The sequence below is a fragment of the Sceloporus undulatus genome, chromosome 1 (assembly GCF_019175285.1).
Source record: "Sceloporus undulatus isolate JIND9_A2432 ecotype Alabama chromosome 1, SceUnd_v1.1, whole genome shotgun sequence".
Classification (NCBI taxonomy): domain Eukaryota; kingdom Metazoa; phylum Chordata; class Lepidosauria; order Squamata; family Phrynosomatidae; genus Sceloporus; species Sceloporus undulatus.
Genome location: NC_056522.1, coordinates 67,077,322 through 67,100,437, shown reverse-complemented (window position 1 = coordinate 67,100,437; position 23,116 = coordinate 67,077,322). Strand labels below are relative to the sequence as shown.

Below are 23,116 nucleotides of genomic sequence, written 5' to 3'. Positions count from 1 at the left end.
TACCACACAATGTCACCTCCAAAACATGGCTTTTGTGTCTCTTAAGTATGATTATTGAATCTTTCTTCATGCACAGGAATGTCCCCATGAATAGACTCCCAATCGTGCATGTATTCTATTAGCCTTGCTCTACGATAATGGAGACCATGTGTTGGGTAGTCACATAGAATAATAGAATCATGGAGTTGGAAGAGTCCGCAAGGGCCATCCAGTCAAACCCCCTGCCATACAGGAAATCTCAATCAAAGCATCCCCGAGAGATAGTCTCAATGTCTCCTCCCCTCCACTTCCCCTCTCCCCCACTAGCCCCAAGCAGCCTGTCCCTCCCCCTTTTTTTTCTCACCATGCTAGTGGCATAATGGCTAAAATTGGTTAAAAAGAGAAATAAACAACAAAAGAAAATAAACTCAAAAACCATGCTGGATAAGGTATGCTGGGCAAGGAAGCAGGGTTAAAGAGGAGTCTGGGAAAGAGAGTCCATGCCACAGACAGCCTTGCAGCATTAATAGAGAGACAGTGTGATGAGGAAAACTCCCAAATCTGTATGTATCTCATTTCTTTCTCTAATATGATTGAAGTGAGATCAGGGCTGATGTGATAAACTCCTCAATGTCAAGGTATGTTGCCTGATTGAAATAAAGTAATCTGACAGCCATGTGAGAAGAAAGATGAAAAAGAGAAGGTGAAGCAGAACAGGTGCAAATAGACCACAAAAAGAGCTTCTGCGTTAACTGTGTAGATTATTTTTAACTTCATATCAAGAGCTATTTAAAAATATCCACAGGGATGCAAGAGAGCCAGACAAATCCAAGATGCAGCTTGGAGTGGACCGGTGTATCCAGTCCACATCTCCAAATGCCCCAGGGATAGGGAACTCATTCCCAAATAGCCCAGTCTACATATATATGCTCATTGGACATGGGATCATGGTTGGTTGTTGGAGGGATTAAAAAATGGGGTGTGTGATGTGAAGGTGAATGGAAATGGGAATGGCTGGAACCCCAAAGAAAATTATTCCACTGCTACAAGTTTTGCAGGCTTCTTCTTGACTCCTGACACTGCTGATATTTATGACTCTGGCTTATGAATCACAAGTACTTGATATACACTTGGATAAATCAAGTGTGGCTTTTGACTTTTTAAATCTGAACATATTAATATAATTCTCTTTTCATTTCTCAAGTGAGTGAACCCGGAGAACCACACTTAACATCAACACAGCAAATTTCCCACCAAGTAATAAAGGATTTGCATTTAATAAATCCAAATTGTCATCCGAATATGGTTTAAACCAGCTGCCAATGAATGCCACAAATGCCAAATTTTGTCAAGTTTTTTAAAAATGTAGTCTAGTGTTCCATTTTGAAAATATGGTTATTCTGTATGCATATAGATTAATATATAATTAGCAAATAAAATGTTTAAACAACTGTAATGCAAAATATCTGGAGTGTATACCACTGGAGAAAGCTGCAATAGGATATGAATAATGTGACTATTTTCTGATGTCAGGATTCTGATACTAATGATATAAACAAATAATTTCATTGCTCCTTTGTTAGCTAATCCATGCTGGCAAAGGGGAAGCCCTTAGAATCAGATCTATTCTGCGATCTTTGATTCCTTTGGAAGATTTGGTGGGCGTAATTAGCATTCCTTTCCACATGCCAACAATAGCTAAAGGTAAGAAGACTGCATTTGTTCTTCCTGACATTTATATTTTTTCTGTAAACCTGACTGATTTAGGAATATTTCTCAATGCATGGAGAAATTAAAATGTTCATCCCTGTGGCATAGTGTAGCATAGCCTTTCAATTTACATTGATTTCATTTGTAAGTGCAAAATTCATACAGATTTTATTTGGTATAGAATGCATATTATTATTATTATTATTATTATTATTATTATTATTATTATTATTTTATTTGTATTTTCCCACCTCTCCCAGGTGGATCGAGGTGGAATTACAACCCAATACAATATATAATATACAAATACAAATCACAATAATAAAAACAGCAATATAGTATAATAAAATATAAAAATAGATAACAATTAAAAACGATACTATCAAAGCGAAAGAGGAGAGAGATGTTTCAATCAAGGCCAAAGAGGTAGAAGAATATGTCTTCTAAGAGATCAGGTGGGTAAGCTTGCCAGAAGAGATCTGTTTTAACTGCCCTCTTAAAGGCCTCCAAGGAGGTAGTGGGGCGGATCTCTTCCCGGAGACTGTTCCAGAGTTTTGGAGCAGCTGCAGTAAAGGCTTTCTGTGAAGTAAAAGTTAGTCTGGTTGCGTGTAATTCCAACAAATTTCCCCCTGATGTTCTAAAAGTGCGGGGTGGATTATGTAGGGAGAGGCGTTCCCACAAGTAACTTGGGCCCAAGCCATGTAGGGCTTTAATGGTAATAACCAACACCTTGTATTGTGCCCGGAAGCTAATCGGCAACCAATGAAGATCTTTTAAAATTGAAGTTATGTGGCTGAACCTTGATGAACCAGTGACCAATCTGGCTGCCATATTTTGAATTAGATTGAAGCTTCCAAACTTGGTACAAGGGTAGAGTGCATTATAGAAATCAAGACGAGAGATTACCAGTGCATGTACTACTGCTTCAATGTCCTTTTGGTCCAGGTAGGGACGCAGTAGGTGTATCAAGCACTCCTGACCATTGCATCTATTTGAGATGACAACTGTAGAGACGGATCCAGGAGTACTCCCAAACGGCGAACTTCATCCTTTAGGGGAAGTGTGACCCCGTCCATGACAGGATGACAAAGTTCCTTCCCTAGATCTGGGGTACCTATTGCGAGTACTTCTGTTTTCTCTGGATTCAACTTGAGTTTGTTTTCCCTCTTCCAGCCCATTACCAACTCAAGACAGGCATTCAGAGGAGAGATGCCATCCTTAATCACTGCAACAGTCGGAGGCATAGAGAAACATATTTGGGTATCATAAGTGTACTGATAACACCGCGCCCCATGTCTCCAGATGATCTCTCCCAGCGGCTTCATGTAAAAGTTAAACAGCATGGGGGACAGGATGGCACCCTGAGGGATGTCAGCTCTCTTTTAGAAGAGCTGATGCCCCCATCATCACCAATAAATAACTCCCTCAGGCATTCCAGAAGGATACCGTGGTCAATGGTATTGAATACCGCTGAGATGTCCAAAAGCACCAGCAGAGTCATACTTCCCCTGTCGATGCCCAGACAGAGATCATTGACTAAGACGACCATGGCAGTCTCAACTCTGTATCCCACCCTGAAGCCAGTTTGAACCTTTCATTTTGCAACAGACTATGAGAACATGACTTCATACAGTAATTAATATGCCAGGTGATCTTGTAGCACCTTTGAGACTAACTGAGTGAAAGAAATTGTAGCATATGCTGTCATAGGCTTGGTCTGTTCCCTCCAATGCATTTGATTTGTACATGTCATACAGTGATTAGACTGTAGTAATCTGATAACTGCATCTGCAGGATTTTCACAGTATTTTCCATAAAAGGGAGATTCACATGTATGTTGGCATGCTTTAAAACTGGAATTACGATTGCTTAGCTTTTGGTTGCTAGAGATTCTTTATCCAGTTTTATTTGCCAAATGTTCTTATTCACATAGTAAAAAAAGGCTATCTTTCTGCACAAAAATAATCCAAAGGATGTTCACATGCTTATTCTTCTTGACATGAAGTAGCACTATAATATAATTTGCAGCTATGAAGGAACTCTATCATTGATTTTTCTTTCCTTCAGATGGTACTGTGGTGGAACCTGATATGTCAGAGGGGTTTTGCCCAGACCACAAGGCAGCCATGGTGTTATTCCTTGACAGGGTATATGGAATTGAAGACCAAGATTTTCTTCTACATCTTCTAGAAGTTGGCTTTCTACCAGACCTTCGTGCTGCTGCTTCATTAGATACGGTAAAAAATAACTTTAATCGGACAGTATTTCTCTTTGATCATTCTGTGTATATTTTGCATCTTCAAAAGTATAATTATGAGCCACATTCTTGATCCAATTTATCATGTGCTCTAGCTTATCAGGTTTATCGGATAAGCAAGACATTTTAGAAAGTCTTTTTTAAAATTGTATTCAGGCAAAGTTTTCATACCTAATTGATATGAAAGGAATGTGCTTCTAAACTTTTTCATGCCTTTATTAAGGTGGTGTTTTTAAAATGTTTTTTATAATAATTTAAGTTAATGTAAAGTTAGATGGGGTACAAAGTAATTAAATTAATAAAATTACATTAGCATGGCTTTCTATGTATTTTGGTTCACACACAAACAAATATTGTTTTTACTTTATTTTGTTATATGGTCAGCATAACTACCCATGGATATGTTTCCTTAATATATTTTATGTGTAAATTGCTGCTTTATTTATTTTAAAGATATTATGACCATTCAAAGGACCTTGTTTTTAAATTTTTATTTTATTTCAAAAAGATTTGTCTGAAGCCTTGTGATCCACATTAGTGAGATTTTTAGGAAGAAAAAGCTTTGCCCCAAGTGCATCAGGTATCCAGTGCAAATATTTGAGATATCTCCATGGCAACTTGTTTGTTTTTCAAAAATATTTTTATAAATGACAGGTTGTATTTCCAGATGTCTCAGGCTATTGCCACACTGCAGAATTAGTGGCATTTGACACTACTTTAACAATCTTGGTTCCATCCTATGGAATCCTGGGATACATCATTTGTTGTAGAATCAGAGCTATAGAGAAGGCTAAATGTCTCACAAATCTATAGATCTCAGAATTTCATAGCATTGAGCCATGGCAGTTAAAGTAGTGTCAAAATACATTAATACTGCAGTGCAGATGCAGCCTGGGGAATCCATTGCCAGTTGCAGCACCTTAATATGTGTTTGGTAGATCTAATTTCTTGTAGGGTTCAGACAATGCTTAAAAATCCATTCCCATTTGCATGGCAAGCACAAATGGTAGAGGCTGCAGGCAGAATAGGAGCTGAGCTTTCTATTACAGTCAAGGAAAAACAAAACTGAAGGAACAAGAAGTCCAAGGTGAAATGAATGAATTAACAGTTAAATGTGTGGGTTTTTTTTTAAAAAAAACACACACAATGAAACAGGATTGAAGTATTCTTGAATACCCCATATGCCCTTTTATTCTTTGGAAAAAAAGCTTTGCCTTTTTTGGAAAAAAAAACCCCAAACAAAACAGAATGTAACCATTTCACTGTGAATGTAGCAAAGTCTATCTGTCTGAAAAGCTTTACAATTTATTTTATAGGTTGCTCTGAGTGCTACAGATATGGCCCTGGCTCTCAATCGGTACCTCTGCACTGCTGTTTTACCTTTATTAACTAGATGTGCTCCTCTTTTTGCTGGCACAGAACACCATGCTTCCCTTATAGATTCCTTGCTACATACTGTATACCGACTTTCCAAGGGCTGCTCTCTTACCAAAGCTCAGCGGGACTCTATTGAAGAGTGCCTACTCTCCATTTGTGGGTAAGAATCAAGACACCATTAGGAAAATGTGTATAATAACATTGCTTATTATTAATATTATTATTGACATTAGGAATGCTACTTGCTAATGTATTTTGAAACTATAATAAAAAATTGTAACAGTGGGAGCAAGCACTATTGAATTAACAAACATGGAGCTTTAGAGTGTATTTCATGAATTGTGGTCCATGATACTGAAACATTGACAGAAACAATGAAGTATATAGGCAGTTGTAGATGAAATGCATTGTTGTATACCTTACACCTTCTAAAGAAGGGTGCTGCAAAACTCATATATACATTAAGTGCATGCTATTTTCTACATGTAGAACACATAGGGGTGTGTGTGTTAATTCTCTGGTGGCACAGTGATTAAATGACTGTACTGCAGCCACTCACTCACAAACCACAAGGCTGTGAGTTCAATACCAGCCAGGGGCTCAGTGTTGACTCAGCCATGCATCCTTCCTTTGGTTGCTAAAATAAGTACCCAGTTTGTTGGGGCAATTAGCTTACACATTGTAAACCACTTAGGGGTGCTTAAGTGCACTGACAAGCAATATAGAAATATACTTGCTATTGCTATTAATGCAGCAATGAGGAATAATAATATAATTGGTATTTGCTGTGGAAGGGGAGGCGTCACAAGAAAATAACAACAAAACATCCAACTGGAATGAAAAAGACAACAACTTCGTTGAATATAGCTGACAGGTAGGGTGGCGTGAAATGCATGGTCTGGATCTGGCATCGACTAACCCACCTGTTGATCAATGAACAAAGTTGCCTGGTCATAGCCAAGCTTCGGGATGACAACAGGGTAACCAGTTGATTACATGTTTGCAGCTCAACCCCTTGTCATAGGGGGATGCTGACCTGGAGTTGCCCCCACAATGGCAACTCCTAATGCTCCCAGCACCCCCAGGTCCCCGAGGGACTCCCGAGCTCTTGCTCCGTAGCCCAAGGAACCACGCCCACCAGATCCGAGACCCATGCTACCACCACAAAGGCTGTCTGGCCCATCCTTTTCCACCCCCCGAAAGGCGGTCCCCCCCCCCCCCAACGAGAAGATCCCCTATTGACACTTAGCTAAGGCAGATGTAGCTGGCAAATGCCCTAGATTTCACCTGCTCATCCTCTTTATTGAGTCCACTGGCAAACTGCTTTCTGCCACAGTTGTGGCAGCCCCAATCTGAAAGGAGTGACTCCCAAAGTCCCCTGTTGTAAAGCCAGATGAAGCACCGACACCACTTTGACCCAAGTTAATGGGGCTCCATCCTCGTGTGTAAAGAGATGACAGTTGGTCTGATGGTGGGATGTGAGGTATCTGCATAAAGTCTGAGCAGCAGGGCACAGGCAGCAGCCATGGAGCCCAGTGCTGCACAATGATGGACCGTCTCCCCAATTGGTCACACTTTGAATTAGAAACACAGAGTTTCCTACAAAAGAGACATCTTTCCTTTGAAGTAAATGCTTCATTCCATCTGAACTGGAGGAAGGAATAAGCTCACTCACTTGCAGGGCCCCAAAGAAGGCATTACAACGGCAGCTTTGAAGAGATGGCTCTCTGCTCTGGTGTCACAGACCTGCTTAAGGTGCATGGAGAGCCTGCACAACACCTTGAAGCAAATGGGCCTCTTGCCATCCACCCTACAAATGTCCTCCTCCAATCCTCTAGGGTTGTCCTACACAGGAAGGATGAACATGGGTCCTGGAACCCACCCGCTTTGGAGAAGGCTGAAATACCAGCCAAGTGGACTGACATAATGAGAGGAACGATTCAAGACTCCTTCAACCATACAGGAATCATAGAATGGCCCATGACCAAACTGGCCAATAGGTCCAAAAAAGGTGAAAAGCTTGGACACAGATCTCCTGTATGCTCTAAGAGTTGCTGGGGCTAACAAAGCCAGGATGCCCTGCATTTCAGCAATTTCCCAACCTCCCGCAGTTCCTCTGGGAAGGCTGTGGGTGAGGAGTCTGTTCCAGGAGCCAGTTGCCTGAATCTGGCCTCCTGAAAATGAGAGAGAGAGAGTCTGCACTGTTAGTTTCAAGGCTGAGGACAAAATGGACTTTGAAAGTGATGTTGTTGCAGAGACACAGCAGGATAAATTGGAAAACCAAGATCATGACCCGCTTGAACCTGGAGGACTGGAGGTTGAGGAACCTGACCACTGACTGATTGCCACACCAGAAACAAACTGCCTTATTGCAAAGGCATCCTCCCAAATGTGGACTGCTACCAAGATAGGAAAAACTACAGAAAAGTGAGATTCCAGAGGATCCCAGTGGGCAGACAAGCACTGGGCACACCAGTGGCCCTGGAAAAAGCCCCTGAAATCCTGGATTTCCACAAGCCTTGTCCCAGATTCCATGGCCTCTGCCACAGGGCCACCCTGTTGTAATCCCTCCCAGAAGCTGAGGTACTGTTTGATGCCTTTGGTGAAGCAGATGTGGTGGTGCTGGCCAGCCAGGTGCAGAAGACCCTTCCTGGGAAAGCCACCTTGCATGCAAAGCTGAGGTATCCTAGGATTGCTTGGATTTCTTTGAGGGTGGCCTTCTGGGCAGAGGGAGTAGCCTGCAGCAAGGAGCAGAAGGCACGGAGCTTGTCATCAGGCAGGTGGAAAGCCCCTGCTACCAAATCCATCTGGATTCCAAGATAAGTGAGGGATGTGGTGGGGCTCTCAATGTTGTCTGCTGTTAGGGGGATGTCCAGCTCAGCAGCCAAGGCTTGGAAAGTGGTCAAAAGCTTGGCGCAGCCCTGACTCCTGACCTCTCAAATGAATAGGAAGTCATCAAGATAATGGGCGACCAAAGGGGACTTAGCATGGCTCTTTATCTTCCACTACAGGAAGGAACTGATGGTCTCAAGGGCTCTCTCAAATTTGAAGCCCAGGAGACAGAAATCATTGGGGTGGACAGGGAGCAGGCGGAATGTCAACTAGATGTCACATTTGACCAACAGGGCTTCCTGACCACATGCCAGGACAAGTCGCACGGGCTGCTCAAAGGAAACATACCACACAGAGGGAGATGGCAACATTGACAGATAACCCAGAGGGGTAGGACAGGTGGTGAATGAGGCAGAATTCTCCTGCTGCTTTCTTGGGGACCACACCAAAGGGGGAAACCCACAGGTTGAGTATGGGTGGGGCAGTGAAGGGGCCCAACTCACACTCTTTATTTATTTTGTTCTTGAGAACCTGCGGCATGTTCCTCATAGATTTAAGGTTCCATCCATTCAAGGCCACCATGGAACCCTCAGACGGGATTCTGAAATGTCAGGGGAAGTCCTCCACTAAAAAGGTAGCTGCCCTCCTATCAGATTAGTGTCAGAAGAGAGGGATCAAGGCAGAAGGGCACACAGGTGTGGGGGCCAGGTTGGCTGGGCAGCATCAGTGGAATCACTTTGGATCCCCCAACCCTCTGGCTTCAGAGCCAGGGGCTACCTTCTTCTTACCAGAGGCTGCTGAGCTGGGGTGTCATGCTCGAAATGGCTGTTGGGCACCCTCTGGTCAACAACACACTAGCTTAGTGTGAGAGCCCAAGAAAAGCTTGCAGCAGTGCTTGAATTTGCAATGGGCCCAGACACATTTTCCCAGATTGAACTCCCTGCACAAAAGCCTATGAGGATCCTTCTTCTGGCCCACTTGGGGGTCTTAGAAAGGTCCCCTTTGTCTTTGACATGAGGACCCACCTCAACCAGCCAAATGCCAGTGCTGCTGAGGTCTCACCTGGTTGTGCTGGTCTGAGAGGCTCGCTGACAGAAAGCAGTGCCATATGTGGTTTGCAGCTTCCCTTGCAACAGTTCTTGCTTTAAGGACATTGGCCATATGACTGATGAGGTGTCAGGCTCGCTTGGGATAAGCCAGAAAGATGACCCTCATGAAGATGGAATAGTTCTCAGTCCAATTTGTAAAATTCCTCTCTGCTGGGAGTGCCTTGGCCTCCCACCTTCCTTTTTTCTTAAAAGTGACAGCACCCTGCTCCTCCCCCGTGGATTTCAACAAGGTGAAAACATCCACGTAGTATCCTCTGAGGATGCATTTCCGAGTGTTTTTGAAAGAGGTGAAGGTCTGGAGGTTCTCATTTTGAATGAAAATGGGGAGAGTTACAGCCTGATGGCCTTCCCAATGTCCCCCCCCCCCAAGCCCAGCATCCTGGACCTGCATCTGATGGAGGGTAGGCAGGGAACCAAAGTACCCCAAATCAATAGTCATCCCTGCCCAATTCCCTGTCAGAAAACTCACCATCCTTGGCCCATCTGTCCTGGCTGCCTCTCTCATAAGACTTCTTGCTTTTCTTTTTGCCACCCCACTTACGCTTCCACCCATTGCACCTGTCGCCAGCCGAGGATGTTGCAATTGATAAACTGATTCTGGAACTACTCGAAGAGGAGCTGCTGCTGGAACTGCTACTACTACTAAATGAACTGTTGCTGGAGCTGCTAGAGAAGACGCAGGACATGTCCACTTCCACACTCTCATCTCTCTCTTTGGGCTGCTTGCTCCACACTCACCGAGGGGGGCGGCGGAGTGATCAGCCCAGTGACAGGCTGGGCACTGGCATGCCCAACCTGCTCCATAAAGCCTGAAAGGGTGCATGTGAAACCCAGCAACACCTCCTCACCCACAATTTCCTAGGCTGGCTGGCCTGGCCCCTGGGGCCAGGCTTGTCCAGTCCCCGCTTTTGCTCCTTTAGCTGGAAAACCACCATGCTGCTGCTTACTGGGCTGCTCCTGGGGACTGAGAAATATTGGGGGGGGGGGGGCTTCACCGACCTTGGGGGACCAATGGCTGTTTCCTCTTGAGTCTGCCTCTTGGCTGGCTCACAGTGGCTCATTTTCTGCAAATTCAGCTTGCTGCTATTTCAAAATTCTGGCTTGCTGTAGTGGTAACTTGCCAGTATGGAGGTCCAACTGCTGGTGCCTCCCGGGCTTTGCTGCCTCAAATCTGGCCCCAATCTAGCCTAGGATGGGGGAGCTCTGGGCTCATCTTAGTCCGACTGCACCGGTAGTGGCTCCACTCAACTGCCTGTGCTGCCCAGTACTCACACGAGGCCTGAAATAGGCTCACCACCCAATCACAGCCCGGGAGGCCCAGAGTTCCCACCCCCTCCGTGCTCCCAACCAATCGCAGCAGCCCTTTGCGCAAGAGGCAGCCAATGGGAGTGTGCTCCCAGCTCCTGGAGCATGCCAGGAATCGGAATCCCAGTCCAACCCAGAAGCCCACCCTCCCATGGCCCCGCAACCAATAAGAATCTCCAAAATTTGCCCCAGCACCTGCTGGGAGCGTGCCGGTGCCCAGGGAGATATTGTGGATGTGATATTCTCCCCCCACACCAAAAGGGCTGGGCTGGTAAGTCAGGTGGCCCCATTTGCCAGACTTGCCACTTTGCAAAGTACTGCAGTACAAATTCAGTGTTTCTAGTTACCATCCCAATTCACAGATTACCAAGCCTTTTTCACTTTGAAGGGCTGGGTATTTGCACAGTTTTTTCAACCTTTTCTCATACTGCTACAAAAGACAAGAGAGCTGGATTTGGATCTTCCCAATATTATTATTCTAGGTTAGTTATTTTAATAAAAAACAATTTGCATTGGCTACAGATTCCTGATTTGTATTACTAGAGTAATGGACATGCAAACGTGTATTGTTCTTTATTAACCCTTTTCTTTTTTTTACTTGTAGTCAACTGAGGCCTTCAATGATGCAACATTTATTGAGAAGATTAGTATTTGATATTCCTCTACTAAATGAACATGCAAAGATGCCTCTAAAGGTGATTGTCATTTTTCACCTTCACTTCCATGATATATTACCAGTATCTATTGGCCTCATCCTCCAAAAGAAGGCATGGATCTGAAATCAGAATTAGCACTGTCATGTGAAGTAAATGTTACATCAACATTTGGAATAACCTTCCATTCAAAACAGAATAGCTGGGATAACTGAGTGCAGATTATTTTAGTCCAAGCTTACACCCCAGATGTAAGATGAGATGCAGCCAGGTCTGGATATTGTTGTGCAAGGGGAACACTGTGATAATCATGGCAGGAGGAACAGACTATTCATGATATTGCATGCAGTATCATTGAACATTTTTTCCTCTTGTGCAATTTTGCATTAAAGAACTTAAAATATAGAGGAATAATGAAGGGAATGGCAGCCCTGTGCAGAACAGGAATCAAAGACATAGCTGTGTTAGTCTAGATTAGTAATCAAAGGGATGTTGTAGCACTTTTGAGACTAACTGAGAGAAAGAAGTTGATAGCATATGATTTTGTAGACTTTAGATTGTATCTGTATCGAGTTTCAAACCACTTTAACTGTCATGGCTCCATGCTATATGGAACCCTGGGAATTGTAGTTTGTTGTAGCACCAGGGTTCAAAACTACAATTCTCAGAATTCCATAACATGGAGTCATGACAGTTAAAGTGGTGTGAAATTGGATGATTTGTGCAGTGCAGATACAGCCACTTTAACAGTCTTGCATCTGATGAAGTAGACTTAAATCTATGGCTGGAAATGCACGGGTCAAATAAGATGCCTCCTGGCTCCTTTGGAGCCATGGTGTTTACATGACACTCATGACCCAAAGTGTCCGGAAGCTGCTCTGAGGCCGTGCTGGCCAGTGGGGGAGGGGGGGGGAGGCTGGACCTTTAAGGAATGGAAATAGTCCAGTCCTACTGGTGAATTGGCTAGGGATTGTAGTGACGTCCCACTTTGGGAGTGGGTCATGCAGTCACTGTGGTCCTGGTCTCATCATGGCTTTCTGGATTGTGTGCTTCAGCCCTTTTAAGTTTATCTTACCAACTTTTTTCCCCACTCAGTCTTAAAAGGGCCACAAAATCCCTTTGCATGCAGAGTAGGTATGTCATTCTTTATTACATTTCTTCTTGAAGAGAGCATGTAATTTCAGCACATTTCTTCCTGCTGTGAAAAAGTCTGAAAACCCTGAATTTTTTAAAGGCTATTTGCAATGTGGGACTTTTTCTGTGCAAAATTTGCCCATGGTTGTTTGAGGGAGAGGGTAATTGCTCCCCCAAACCTCCATCTTAGCTTCTAAGATGATTGGAGAAAGAGGTTTATGGGAATGAAAATAGCTGAAAATTTTCTCTGCTCTACTAGTGAAAGTCTCTATTGATTCAAAGAGCATTCCATCAGCAAAATGACACTAACTGAAGGTAGCTCTATATTTCCTATTTGAACAGCATTTGCAGCTATCTATTCACTGTAGAAAATTAAAACCAGAACCAGGGTGTTGCTTATATAGTTTTACATTATAAGTCCATTTACCATAATGGAAAAGGGAACATTATACAAAAGGTGCTTGGAAAGATGAGGTAGTAGTGTAGAGGTATCTGCTGAATGGTAAATGTATATTTAAATGTATACATGAGTGACAAGTAGAAGACCTACTTTGTCCATTAGGATCTGCTTCCTCAGTATTTTATTGTATTATCGCTGACTCAGTTCAACTTATTGAAGTGATTAGTTAGAAGTGATAAAAAAGTTCATTTACAAATTCTGAAATAAGAACTAGAGTTCTTATACTTAATTGGTATATATCTATAGTAAAGTAAAAACAATGAAGAACCATGTAATATCTTAAACAAACTAATGGGTTTGTTGTGATATCAGCTTTATCCAGTTCTCTACAAAGTTTATACTACACTGTTAAAAACTGATCTCTCTCTCTCTCTCTCTTTTTTAGTTGTTGACAAATCATTATGAAAGATGCTGGAAATACTACTGCTTATCAGGAGGATGGGGCAACTTTGGTGTTGCTTCAGAAGAAGAACTTCATTTGTCCAGAAAGTTGTTCTGGGGTATTTTTGATGCCTTATCTCAAAAGGTACTTTTTTTAGTTTATTTTATTAGTAGTAACTCACATCCAAATAGAAGTGTATAGGATTATTTTTTATTCAACATCTTTTCTGAAAAATTGAACTTACTGCAAATTCTTAGGTGTTTCTCCCTGCAGTATAGTTTGTTTGCTTGACAACACAGAAGTATATAAAAGTGAGTGTTATAATTTTTGTTCATGGAGGAGGAGACATTGCTTCCCACCCAGTGAATAGAAAAAGGAGGTTCTAGTAAGTGGAGAATGAGTCCTTAGCAGTGTTTAATTGAACCAGCATTACAGACCTGTGTTACAAATTCCACCCTTTTCCATAGCTATTGAATTTTCACATGTTTATTGGATGTTTTTCATTTCTCTATGTCACTGCAGGGTGGTTCTCTGTTGAATGAAATGTTATGTTTGGCAGCAGCAGAACAGAGCTACATAGTAATACAGTTGGCTCTCTATACTCATGGATTCTGCAGGCATGGAATCAAACATCCATGGCTTGAAAATATCCACCACCCCAAAAAATTCTGAAAGGCAAACCTTAACTTTGTGATAACATCCAAACAATGATACCTTTATTGGGCCAACCAAAATGCACAATTACATGTTGCTAGCTTTTGATGTCACACTGACTTCTTCATCAGGCAAACAGGAGGAAAAAAATGAAAGATGTTAGTCATAGGCCTGCATTTTCTGTTAATTTTGCCATTTTATACAAGGGTCACAGTATTTTATTACTCCATTGCATATAATGGTATTTGAGCATCCACAGATTTTGATATCCACAGGGGGGCTTGGAACGAAACCACAGCGGATACCAAAGGGCCACTGTACTTTAGTTTTTCCTTTACATTCCAGTGTATTTCACATCAAGGCAAGGGAAGGAAAAGATTAATCAGCTCTCCATGGTTGCTGTAATCCAGAAAATATCCCTTCTCCAATGTTATTTGCTTTTTTATAAACTGGCAAATTTAATGTTAAGACACATCTGATGTCCAGTTTGGCTTTAAGCAATCTGACGTTGAAAGGTAAGGTACTCTGCAAGGCAAGGTCCTCTTCCTGTAATAATGAAAGAAGAACATGCCCTCTTGAATGTACTGTAGTAACTTGGGTAAACTGGAGTGAAAGAGATGATCACTCAATTAATGAAGGATTAGTTATTTTCTCACAAAAATGGAGGCTGTCTTGGTTTATGGCTAGATCCTTTGCATAGTACTTTGTCTCTGCAGAAATATGAACAGGAACTATTCAAGCTAGCCTTGCCCTGCCTAAGCGCAGTAGCAGGAGCCTTACCTCCAGATTACATGGAATCAAATTATGTTGGTGTGATGGAAAAGCAGGCTTCCATGGATTCAGATGGGAATTTTAATCCACAACCTGTTGATACTTCAAAGTAAGTATTTATTCTTCTGTAGACTATAAAAGTCAATATGTATTGTATTGACCGTAACAATTAAATAATTCAGAAAGAATGCAAATTCCTTTTCTTCTGTACTTTTAAAATACTTATCTTTGTTCCTGGAATGGAAATTGCTTTTCTAAATGAACAGCAAAATCATTTTCCTTTCGTTATTTTTGAAATATGTCCTTAGGCTGGAGAGAGAATCCAAATATATGGATTTCTCCCAATTACTAACATAATCACTGACACCATCAAAGAAAAACTGTCAGTTCTGGAACATAAGAATTTTTGGTGGGATTATTTATAAACTAGAAATATTACTTTGCTGTTACTTTCATTAATGCTGACATTACTATTTTCATATGAAATTACAACTGTAAACTTTCATTAAATCTTATGTGAGATATTTTTTTCCATCTATGCTTACTCAATTGTTGTCGTTGTGTGCCTTCAAGTCATTTCTAACCTATGGTGACCCTAAGGTCAACCTGTCATGGATTTTCTTGGTAAGATTTTTTAGAGAGGGTTTGTTATTGCCTTCCTCTGAGGCTGAGAGAGTGTGACTTGCCCAAGGTCACCCAGTGGGTTCCATGACAGAACAGAGATTGTTTCCCTGGTCTCCCAAAGTCCTTGCCCATTACTCAAAGCACTGCACCACACTGGCTATCACTCAAGTAGTATAAGATAAGAAATACAAAGATTTCATAAATATAGGTATTCGTCCTAAGATTAATGTTCGAATTTGATAAAGAAGTGCAATGTCTATAGTATGAAAAAGTGTTTTTTTTTTAAAAAAATCATTAAAAAGTATAAAAGTACTAATGTTTGTCTTGTTTCTTCTTGGCCAGCATTACAATTCCTGAAAAACTAGAGTACTTTATTAACAAATATGCTGAACATTCTCATGATAAATGGTGCATGGAAAAGGTAATCTTTGTGTTTGTGTGTGTTTGTTTGCACAGTTCTCCCTCTTTCCTTAAAGTAATCTTAAATGATTAAGAACCCAGACATGTTTTTCATTTCAGTATATATCATGGAATCTTGTTTATTCTGCTCTATAAGAATCATTCTTTCCTTTAATTAAAACATTTTCTTTAACAGCATTTACATTCCCTGAATTTCAAACACGTAATTCAGTTTTGTAATTTGCACACATCTTATTTACATTTTGCATTTTTTCATCTCATATATGGATGGCTGCATTTGCATGAATGTCCTCTAAAATGTCATTTTTCAGATAGATGAATCTAGAAAAATGAAAACACATAAATGGGGTAGTGGGCACCTGCAACCAGCAACCAATACTGCCAGTACTTTGCCACTATGTTCTTATTTCATAATATATGGCCAATTTTGTAACTGGAATATCCTGGTAGTTCTCCTTAGGTGACAAAAACATGGGCTGTGAGAACCCAACACAGTCATAAGATGATTTTTATAATAAGGACCTATCTTGTAATCAGGATCTAAATGTACTTTAGACAAATATTTACTCTAAGTTGGACCCACCATAAAAATGTATTGCATTTCCAACCACTCTCTTAGACTGACTGTGGTTTTCCTCCTACTACTTCAGTTATCAGTGAATATTCTGTGCCCACTGACCATGAGTTATCATTGGGCTATTTTGACCGCTGGGTAATTCCCTATACAATTTTGGGATCTCAGTACCCCCCCCCCCCAGATCAGTGCATGACCTGTCAGTGTTTAAGGGGTTCATCTCCCCATAGGGTTTTTCCTTTAAAAATCATATTTTTATAGTCTTTGAAGTTATTTCAAGCTTGCTAATATATTCCTCTTCTGTATGAGTGGCGTATTTTTGATTACACAGAAGGTCTATCCACACTGCAAGTCTAAGTACCCCATGAATCTACAAACCCCAGGATCTCATAGGATGAAACATTTACTATTACAACCAAACTGCTATAATTGTGTTGTGTGAGTCCACCAAAGGATAGTAGTGTAGGTTTGCTATTAGTATATAATAGCATATAGGTTTGCTGTTAGCATATAAGAATAAAAGTAAAAAAGAGTTAAAGTTCATACTTGCAGAATCCAAAAGTTATATGAAATTAAATGCAATGACCAGAATGTAGGATTTCAGCATAACTGCTAAAGGAAATGTAAATATTAGAGTATATAAAACACAAATACTGTATAATGGTACTGATAGCATGCAAAGAAAGCATCCAGACCATATATTACATCAAGATTCCTGACCAACTTATCCCTCCTTTTTTTTTTAACTTTGTCAGTTTGCAAATGGGTGGATTTATGGTGAAACATACTCAGAATCTTCAAAAGTGCAGCCATTAATGAAACAATATAAACTATTATCAGAAAAGGTAAGAAGTTCATGTGAAATGTTTCTTTGTAGTAATCTTTCTTTTTTTAGTTATTGAAACAAGCAACTAGGGGATTTATTGCACTGCCTTTTCCTGTCCTTTCCTCCTGAGCTAGGGGCAGGAGGAAAACTGTAATACCTAGATTTTATCACATGCCTCCATACCCAGGCAGGAGGCATCCCATACCCAATCATGGCATCCTGTACCCGATCCGGACTTCTCCTACACTTTTTGTTTTTTAAAAAAAGAACAGGATTTTCCCATTCTTTGCAAGGTGTGGGAGAGGTCCGGATCAAGTACACGATACCATGATTGGGTACAGATGCTTGCTGCCTGGGCACTGAGGTGTGCAATAAAATCCACATATTACAGTTTTCATCCCACCCCTAACTCAGGAGGAAAGAACAGGAATAGGCAGTGCGATAAACTCTTAGATTTGTTGCTTTCTTCAAGAATAGACATGTCTAACACATATGAAGAATTCATCCAAAGTTTGGAAGACAAAAAAACTTTCTAGGGAATAACTTTCCATCAATTCACAGCTTGTCTTCCAGCCAGAGAGAAAGTTTGTGAGAGGTTTTAAGGAGCTCCAGAAATAAACAGAGAGAGAGAGAGAGAGAGAGAGAGAGAGAGAATAGAAAACAGCAGAAACATCCACATCCCAAGGCTTTCCTTTCTCCCTTGATTCAGTTCCAGCAAAAGCATTCAGTACAGAAGGGCCAGAGAGATTGTGGATAGCAGTTGCTTTCAGGTATTTTCCTATCACAATTGTTCCTCTGGATTCATGGAGTTAGCATTCACAGTTTTGATTATTTGGGAATGAATGTTGAGACAGCTGGTGTGCATTCTTCCTTCCCCCCTCAGGCTTTTCTCCTTGTAGAAAAAAAAAAAGTCCAGGAGGGAGGGAGCAGCCAGGAAGAGGGCATGCCCCCTCCTCCTCATTTCTCCTCCTGTCTCTTTAGCCAGCTCTGGGAAGGGACTGAGGGGTGGGCGGGATGAGGAGAAGCACGCATGTGCCTCCTTCTCCTTGTCCCGTCGTCTTTTGGTCCCTTTAACTGACTCTCAGAGCTGGTTAAAGGCATGGAAGGATGGGGGAAGAGCTCAATGAGCTCCCTCTGGCCCCTCCCATGTGTTGGACAGCCATTGGAGAGAAGGGGAACATCAAAGGGGGGAGGGGCTTATTTTATTCGTGAATTTTTCATATTCACAGGTCCCTAACCCCCATGAATCTGGAGGGATGACTGTACAATATATTTCCTCTGCCTAACACAAAGGCTAGAACCAGGAGACAGATCTTAGACTCATTAAAGTCTATCCTATATTATATGGGTGGCCTTTCTTTTGTTGGAAGACTGCAGCTCTCAGCATTCTTAATCACTGGATATGCTGGCAAGGACTGATGTTAGGTGAAATCCGATAACATCCAGTCTGTGCTACACTTTGCCCACCCTTGTTCTACTTTTGTAAGCTTTATAGGGAGCCAGACTACTAACCATTACCTGCTTGACTTCTGGTAGCATTTTACCTACATCACAGATGAAGGGGATGGATCTACCAGGCTCCAAATCACCTCATCCAATCCCCTTCTTGCAGAAAGGGAGGAAACTGCATTAATCAAATGGCTTGATGGTATAACAATCATCTCCAGACTCTTGGATGTATACCACTTCTTTTATCTGATTTTTACTTAGATCAAGCATTCACAGTCTGAGTGCTGCAGGCCACACAGTTTTAATCAACAAGGCATAGAGTTTCATTCAAGATGAAGGAATCATATTGGACACTTATGAGGACAGAGAGGACCAGATCAGTTCACCTTCAATCTTTGGCCAATCGCCTGTGGACAATGATGTCCTTTCTCTGACAACAAACTATCCATCTGTTTTCAGGATCAGATAGCATACAGGATAAAATGAAATTTTGCAAACTGTGTGTAACTCTCTGCCACTAAATACCCTAAAGGCACTAGACCCCATCTGACTTTGGAAGTTAAACAGGGCCAGTTTTGGTTAGTAATTAGCTTTGTAGACTGCCAACAAATACCAGATGCTATAGGCTATATTTCAGGGAAAGAAACTGGCAAAACCACTTCTGATGGTTTTGCCACAACACACATGCAAATCACTCCTGCCTTCCCAGGCTCACACATTTGTGTTGTGTGTGTGTATATATATATATATATATATATATATATATATATGCCCACTTTTTCCAGGCAAACATTCTCTGAAGATGCCAGCAACAGATGCTGGCAAAACATCAGCAAAAAACTCTTCTACAACATGGCCATATAGCCCGAAAAACCCACAAAAACTATGGATGCTGGTCATGAAAGCCTTCGACTCCACCTCTGAGTGTTTCTTGCCTAAGAAAACCTTATAAAATGCATGGGGTTGACTTAAGTTGACTGGTGAGCTGAAGGCACATGTCCGTGTACATACAGACACACACATACCTCTATCTTGGTGAAGCAGGAAAAGCACAAATACTCCTGTTCATTCTCAGAGAGAAGGCATGATCTCCTCTAGATCAGTATTTCGTACTTAAATTTTATGTAGTCCATGCTAAGCTCTTTCAAAAGCATTGGACATTTTAGTGTTTAGTTTTCTTTCTTTGAGAAAAGGAGACATCCAGACTTACCATTTAATTCTTATTTAGATGGTGCATTGCTCTCATATACTCCTAATCTAGCTGTATTGAAAACACTGTAGCTTGGTGAAAGAGTTCTTGTATTGGAGATCAAAGATTTCAGGTTCTGTCCCTGGTCTCTATGAAGAGTTCTTGGAAAAATGCCTATCTGAAATCCAATCTGTGTACATGGTACTGTGCTGTATGAACACCATAAGGGCAGCTCACTGTGTTCCAAGTAATATTCCCTGGAAGACATATTGGTCTGCTCAACTGTGCAGTAGCCCCTGTAATGTCTTGGAAGAGAACCCCCTTGAAGGAATCTCTGGGGTAATTATACCACTATTCTAAGTTCATGATTAATACTGATTTTGTAGGGCATACTATAAGAAACTGCTTTTAACTTCTAAGTTTTCCTAGGATATTTAATCGGGGGGGACACATCCCCTCCCAGGAATGTACTAATCCCAGCCTGAATGATCTGTGTCCTGCAAGGGGAGAAAAATAGTTTCTCCTTACTGAAGGTGGTTACTCATATCAGTCACTCCAAAGGCAGGAATATGTCAATCAGTTGCTAAACAGACTCAAATCAAACTCTTAAACTTCCATTAAAGTAGAACCTTACTCAGTTCCAATGGTGTCTTCTCTGCTGCAGTAGGGTTTTTCTGCAGGTCCCTGCTCCATTATTCTGCTTACATAGGGCCTGAACAGACAGGTCAAAATAAAGCTGCTTCTGGTCACTTTGGAGGTATGCGGTTTAAATGACGCATCTTAAGAGAACAGAAGCTGCACCAAAGCTGTGCTCCAGTCTTTTGGACTGGAGCCTGGATTTGGCGTGGCTTCTGGCCTCTTAGGATACATGCAGCATTTAAACAGCAAATCTCCAAAATGACTAGAAGCAGCTTTATTTTGGCCTGTCTGTTCGGGCCCATTGCTCCCCTGGCTTGATAACTAAGGGGCTCTACAAATGGGCAGGAAGGGGCAGCGAGACACCGCCTCTTTCTGCCCCAAATGGGTGCCACGGCAATTGCATGCCATGGCACTGATCCAGCCTCTGTAGAGCACAAAAAGGAGCTGGAAAAACCGGCTCCTTTTTGTGCCCTTAAAGGGGTGTCACAGCCGTGTGGCTTGATGACGCCCCTTTGGAGCAGCACTGTTTGGGTGCTGTGTTAAAGGAACATCATCATGGCTCATGCTGTCTGAATGGGTGTGTGCCAAGATGGTGTCCAGGCAGTGCGGTGAGGGCTTTGAGCATGGGGACGCTCAGCCCTCACTTCGCCCACAGGCCAGCACTTTCCGCTGGTCTTTAACGGGCCTAATTTATGATGTTGTCATTCTATGAAAAGGACAGAAGTTCATCAAATTAAGAACTTCTTGTGCCATTAAGTAGAATGAGGTTGGTATAAAAAGATATGGTAATTGGATTATACTCTTCTTCTGCTAACTTCAGTATCTTTCTGTACAAGAAAGTGATGCATTCATTAAATATTTACATCATTTGAATGTTTAAAGGAAGAATTAGATGGGTGTAATATTGCAACAGGGCTGGAAGGTGTGATAATCCGATAGCCACTATTTCATAAAGTAAGGTTCTTTTCAAATATCATGTAGATAATCATAAACCCATCCTTGCACTCCCAATTATAATTTCATGTTTTCTTTTTACATTAGTGGCATTGATTGCAATGGAACTTGCTCTAAAACAGTGTGCATAGAATCAAGCTAGATCTCTGCATTCAGAGATCTACTTCCCAGTATGCACTTGCTGGGTGATTTCTTTCTTTTATCAATAAGCTTAAATGTTATGTCAGGTGTGATGAAAAATCTGAAAGCTATCCTGGGAACTCCCTGTAATGCATTTTGAAGACTGAGATGTAATTAGTATAACAAAATGTTCTTTTTTCAACAAAGTTGATTGATGAGGACTAACAGGATGTTCATGTATGTGCTTTTCCTAGGAAAAAGAAATTTATAGATGGCCAATCAAAGAGTCTCTGAAAACCATGCTTGCTTGGGGATGGAGGGTTGAAAGAACAAGGGAAGGAGATACTATGGCTCTTTATAACAGACCACGTCGGATATCACAGACAAGTCAGGTATAGCCTGTTTGCAGCTGCAAGTATTTCCTATGTTTATACTAAGAACAATCATCCCTAATAGCCTCTGATTATTTATTCTGATGATAAGTGAAGATATTGAGGATTTGGCACACCTTTTCCATGAGATTTGTTTGCAGCTATACTATAGCATTATACTATAGCTGTACTATATAGTTCTATTTCCATATATTAATTTATGTTGTTCTATTTCCATATATTTAAAAAGTGGGGAGAAAAATCAAAGCTGTTTATGTATGTAATTCTGAATATTTCAAGTAATATAATCCGAATTTTACCTTGCAGTGACCATATCTTGTACATGCACTGTTAAACTTCCTATTTTTAATCTGTATGCATGAGGGTTAGAACAAAAAACTGCATTGTGTGAATTGTAGTTTTTCTTTTCTTTTCTGATTCCAATGAGAAGTCCAGTGCATTGGGTTTTAGTGTCTTTGTGTTGTGGCTAGGTTTAGAATATTAGCTACGCATATTGTATTTATAGACCTAAATTTGAATTTCAAGGTTTTTCCATTGGAAGATTTTATTTCCAGTTTAAATGGAGTTAATCTATTGACAATCTATTGCTTTTGTTGTTCTTCATCACCCAAAATGGTGCAGAAATTTGCATTACAGTCCCAATACATTACATGTATTGCAGTCTGAACACATTACATCAGGTGGGAGAATAAAAACACCACAATTGTAAAAAATATCAGTAGACTTATTGGATTATTTTTCTATTTTTTCTTTGTTTGTACCAAATAATTTATACATGGCAGGTAGCTGAGATTGTTTATAATTCTTCAGGTGAATGCCTATATTGTTGGTGTAGGTCTTTGTGTACTGTGCAGCAGTGATTTTTGTTGGTGCATGAGGGGTAAACACATTAGAAGAAACATGACAATTCCTGATAAATTGTCATTAGATTTTAAATATTTTATAAAATGTTTTTAATCATTGGCATTAAATTTAATAATTTGTATAGAGTTATAAAGGTAGAGTCTGGGAATTCATTGTTAAGTTTATTATTTTCTTTTTTTAAAAGGTAAGCCCTTTCTTCACAGGGCACAAGATGTAAATGTTAAGTGAAATATCTTCATTTTAATAAATCTGTCATTATGACTAACTGAAATCATTAATGTTAGATGCACTAAAACTATTAGCATCTACAAAAATGTTTGGAAGAGTATTGCATTAAGGATCAGCATATTTTATATGTTGGTTCTAACCTATATGTTTTTGATTTTACTGTGAATCCTTGTTTGTAGTTGTGTGCCTTCAAGTCATTTCTGACTTATGGCAA

General features: G+C 40.9%; 1 protein-coding gene across 4 annotated transcripts in view; it reads left to right on the top strand.

Moving 5' to 3' along the window:
• RYR2 (ryanodine receptor 2) overlaps window positions 1-23,116 on the top strand; it is a 406,736-nt gene that overhangs the window by 275,305 nt on the left and 108,315 nt on the right. For all 4 annotated transcript variants that reach the window (XM_042470214.1, XM_042470205.1, XM_042470232.1 and 1 more), the window contains exons 48-56: window positions 1,563-1,683; window positions 3,757-3,926; window positions 5,263-5,483; window positions 11,174-11,264; window positions 13,202-13,342; window positions 14,569-14,732; window positions 15,590-15,668; window positions 16,997-17,086; window positions 21,673-21,810. In XM_042470214.1, coding sequence (XP_042326148.1) covers window positions 1,563-1,683; window positions 3,757-3,926; window positions 5,263-5,483; window positions 11,174-11,264; window positions 13,202-13,342; window positions 14,569-14,732; window positions 15,590-15,668; window positions 16,997-17,086; window positions 21,673-21,810 — 1,215 coding nt within the window. The remainder of the gene's footprint in view (window positions 1-1,562; window positions 1,684-3,756; window positions 3,927-5,262; window positions 5,484-11,173; window positions 11,265-13,201; window positions 13,343-14,568; window positions 14,733-15,589; window positions 15,669-16,996; window positions 17,087-21,672; window positions 21,811-23,116) is intronic.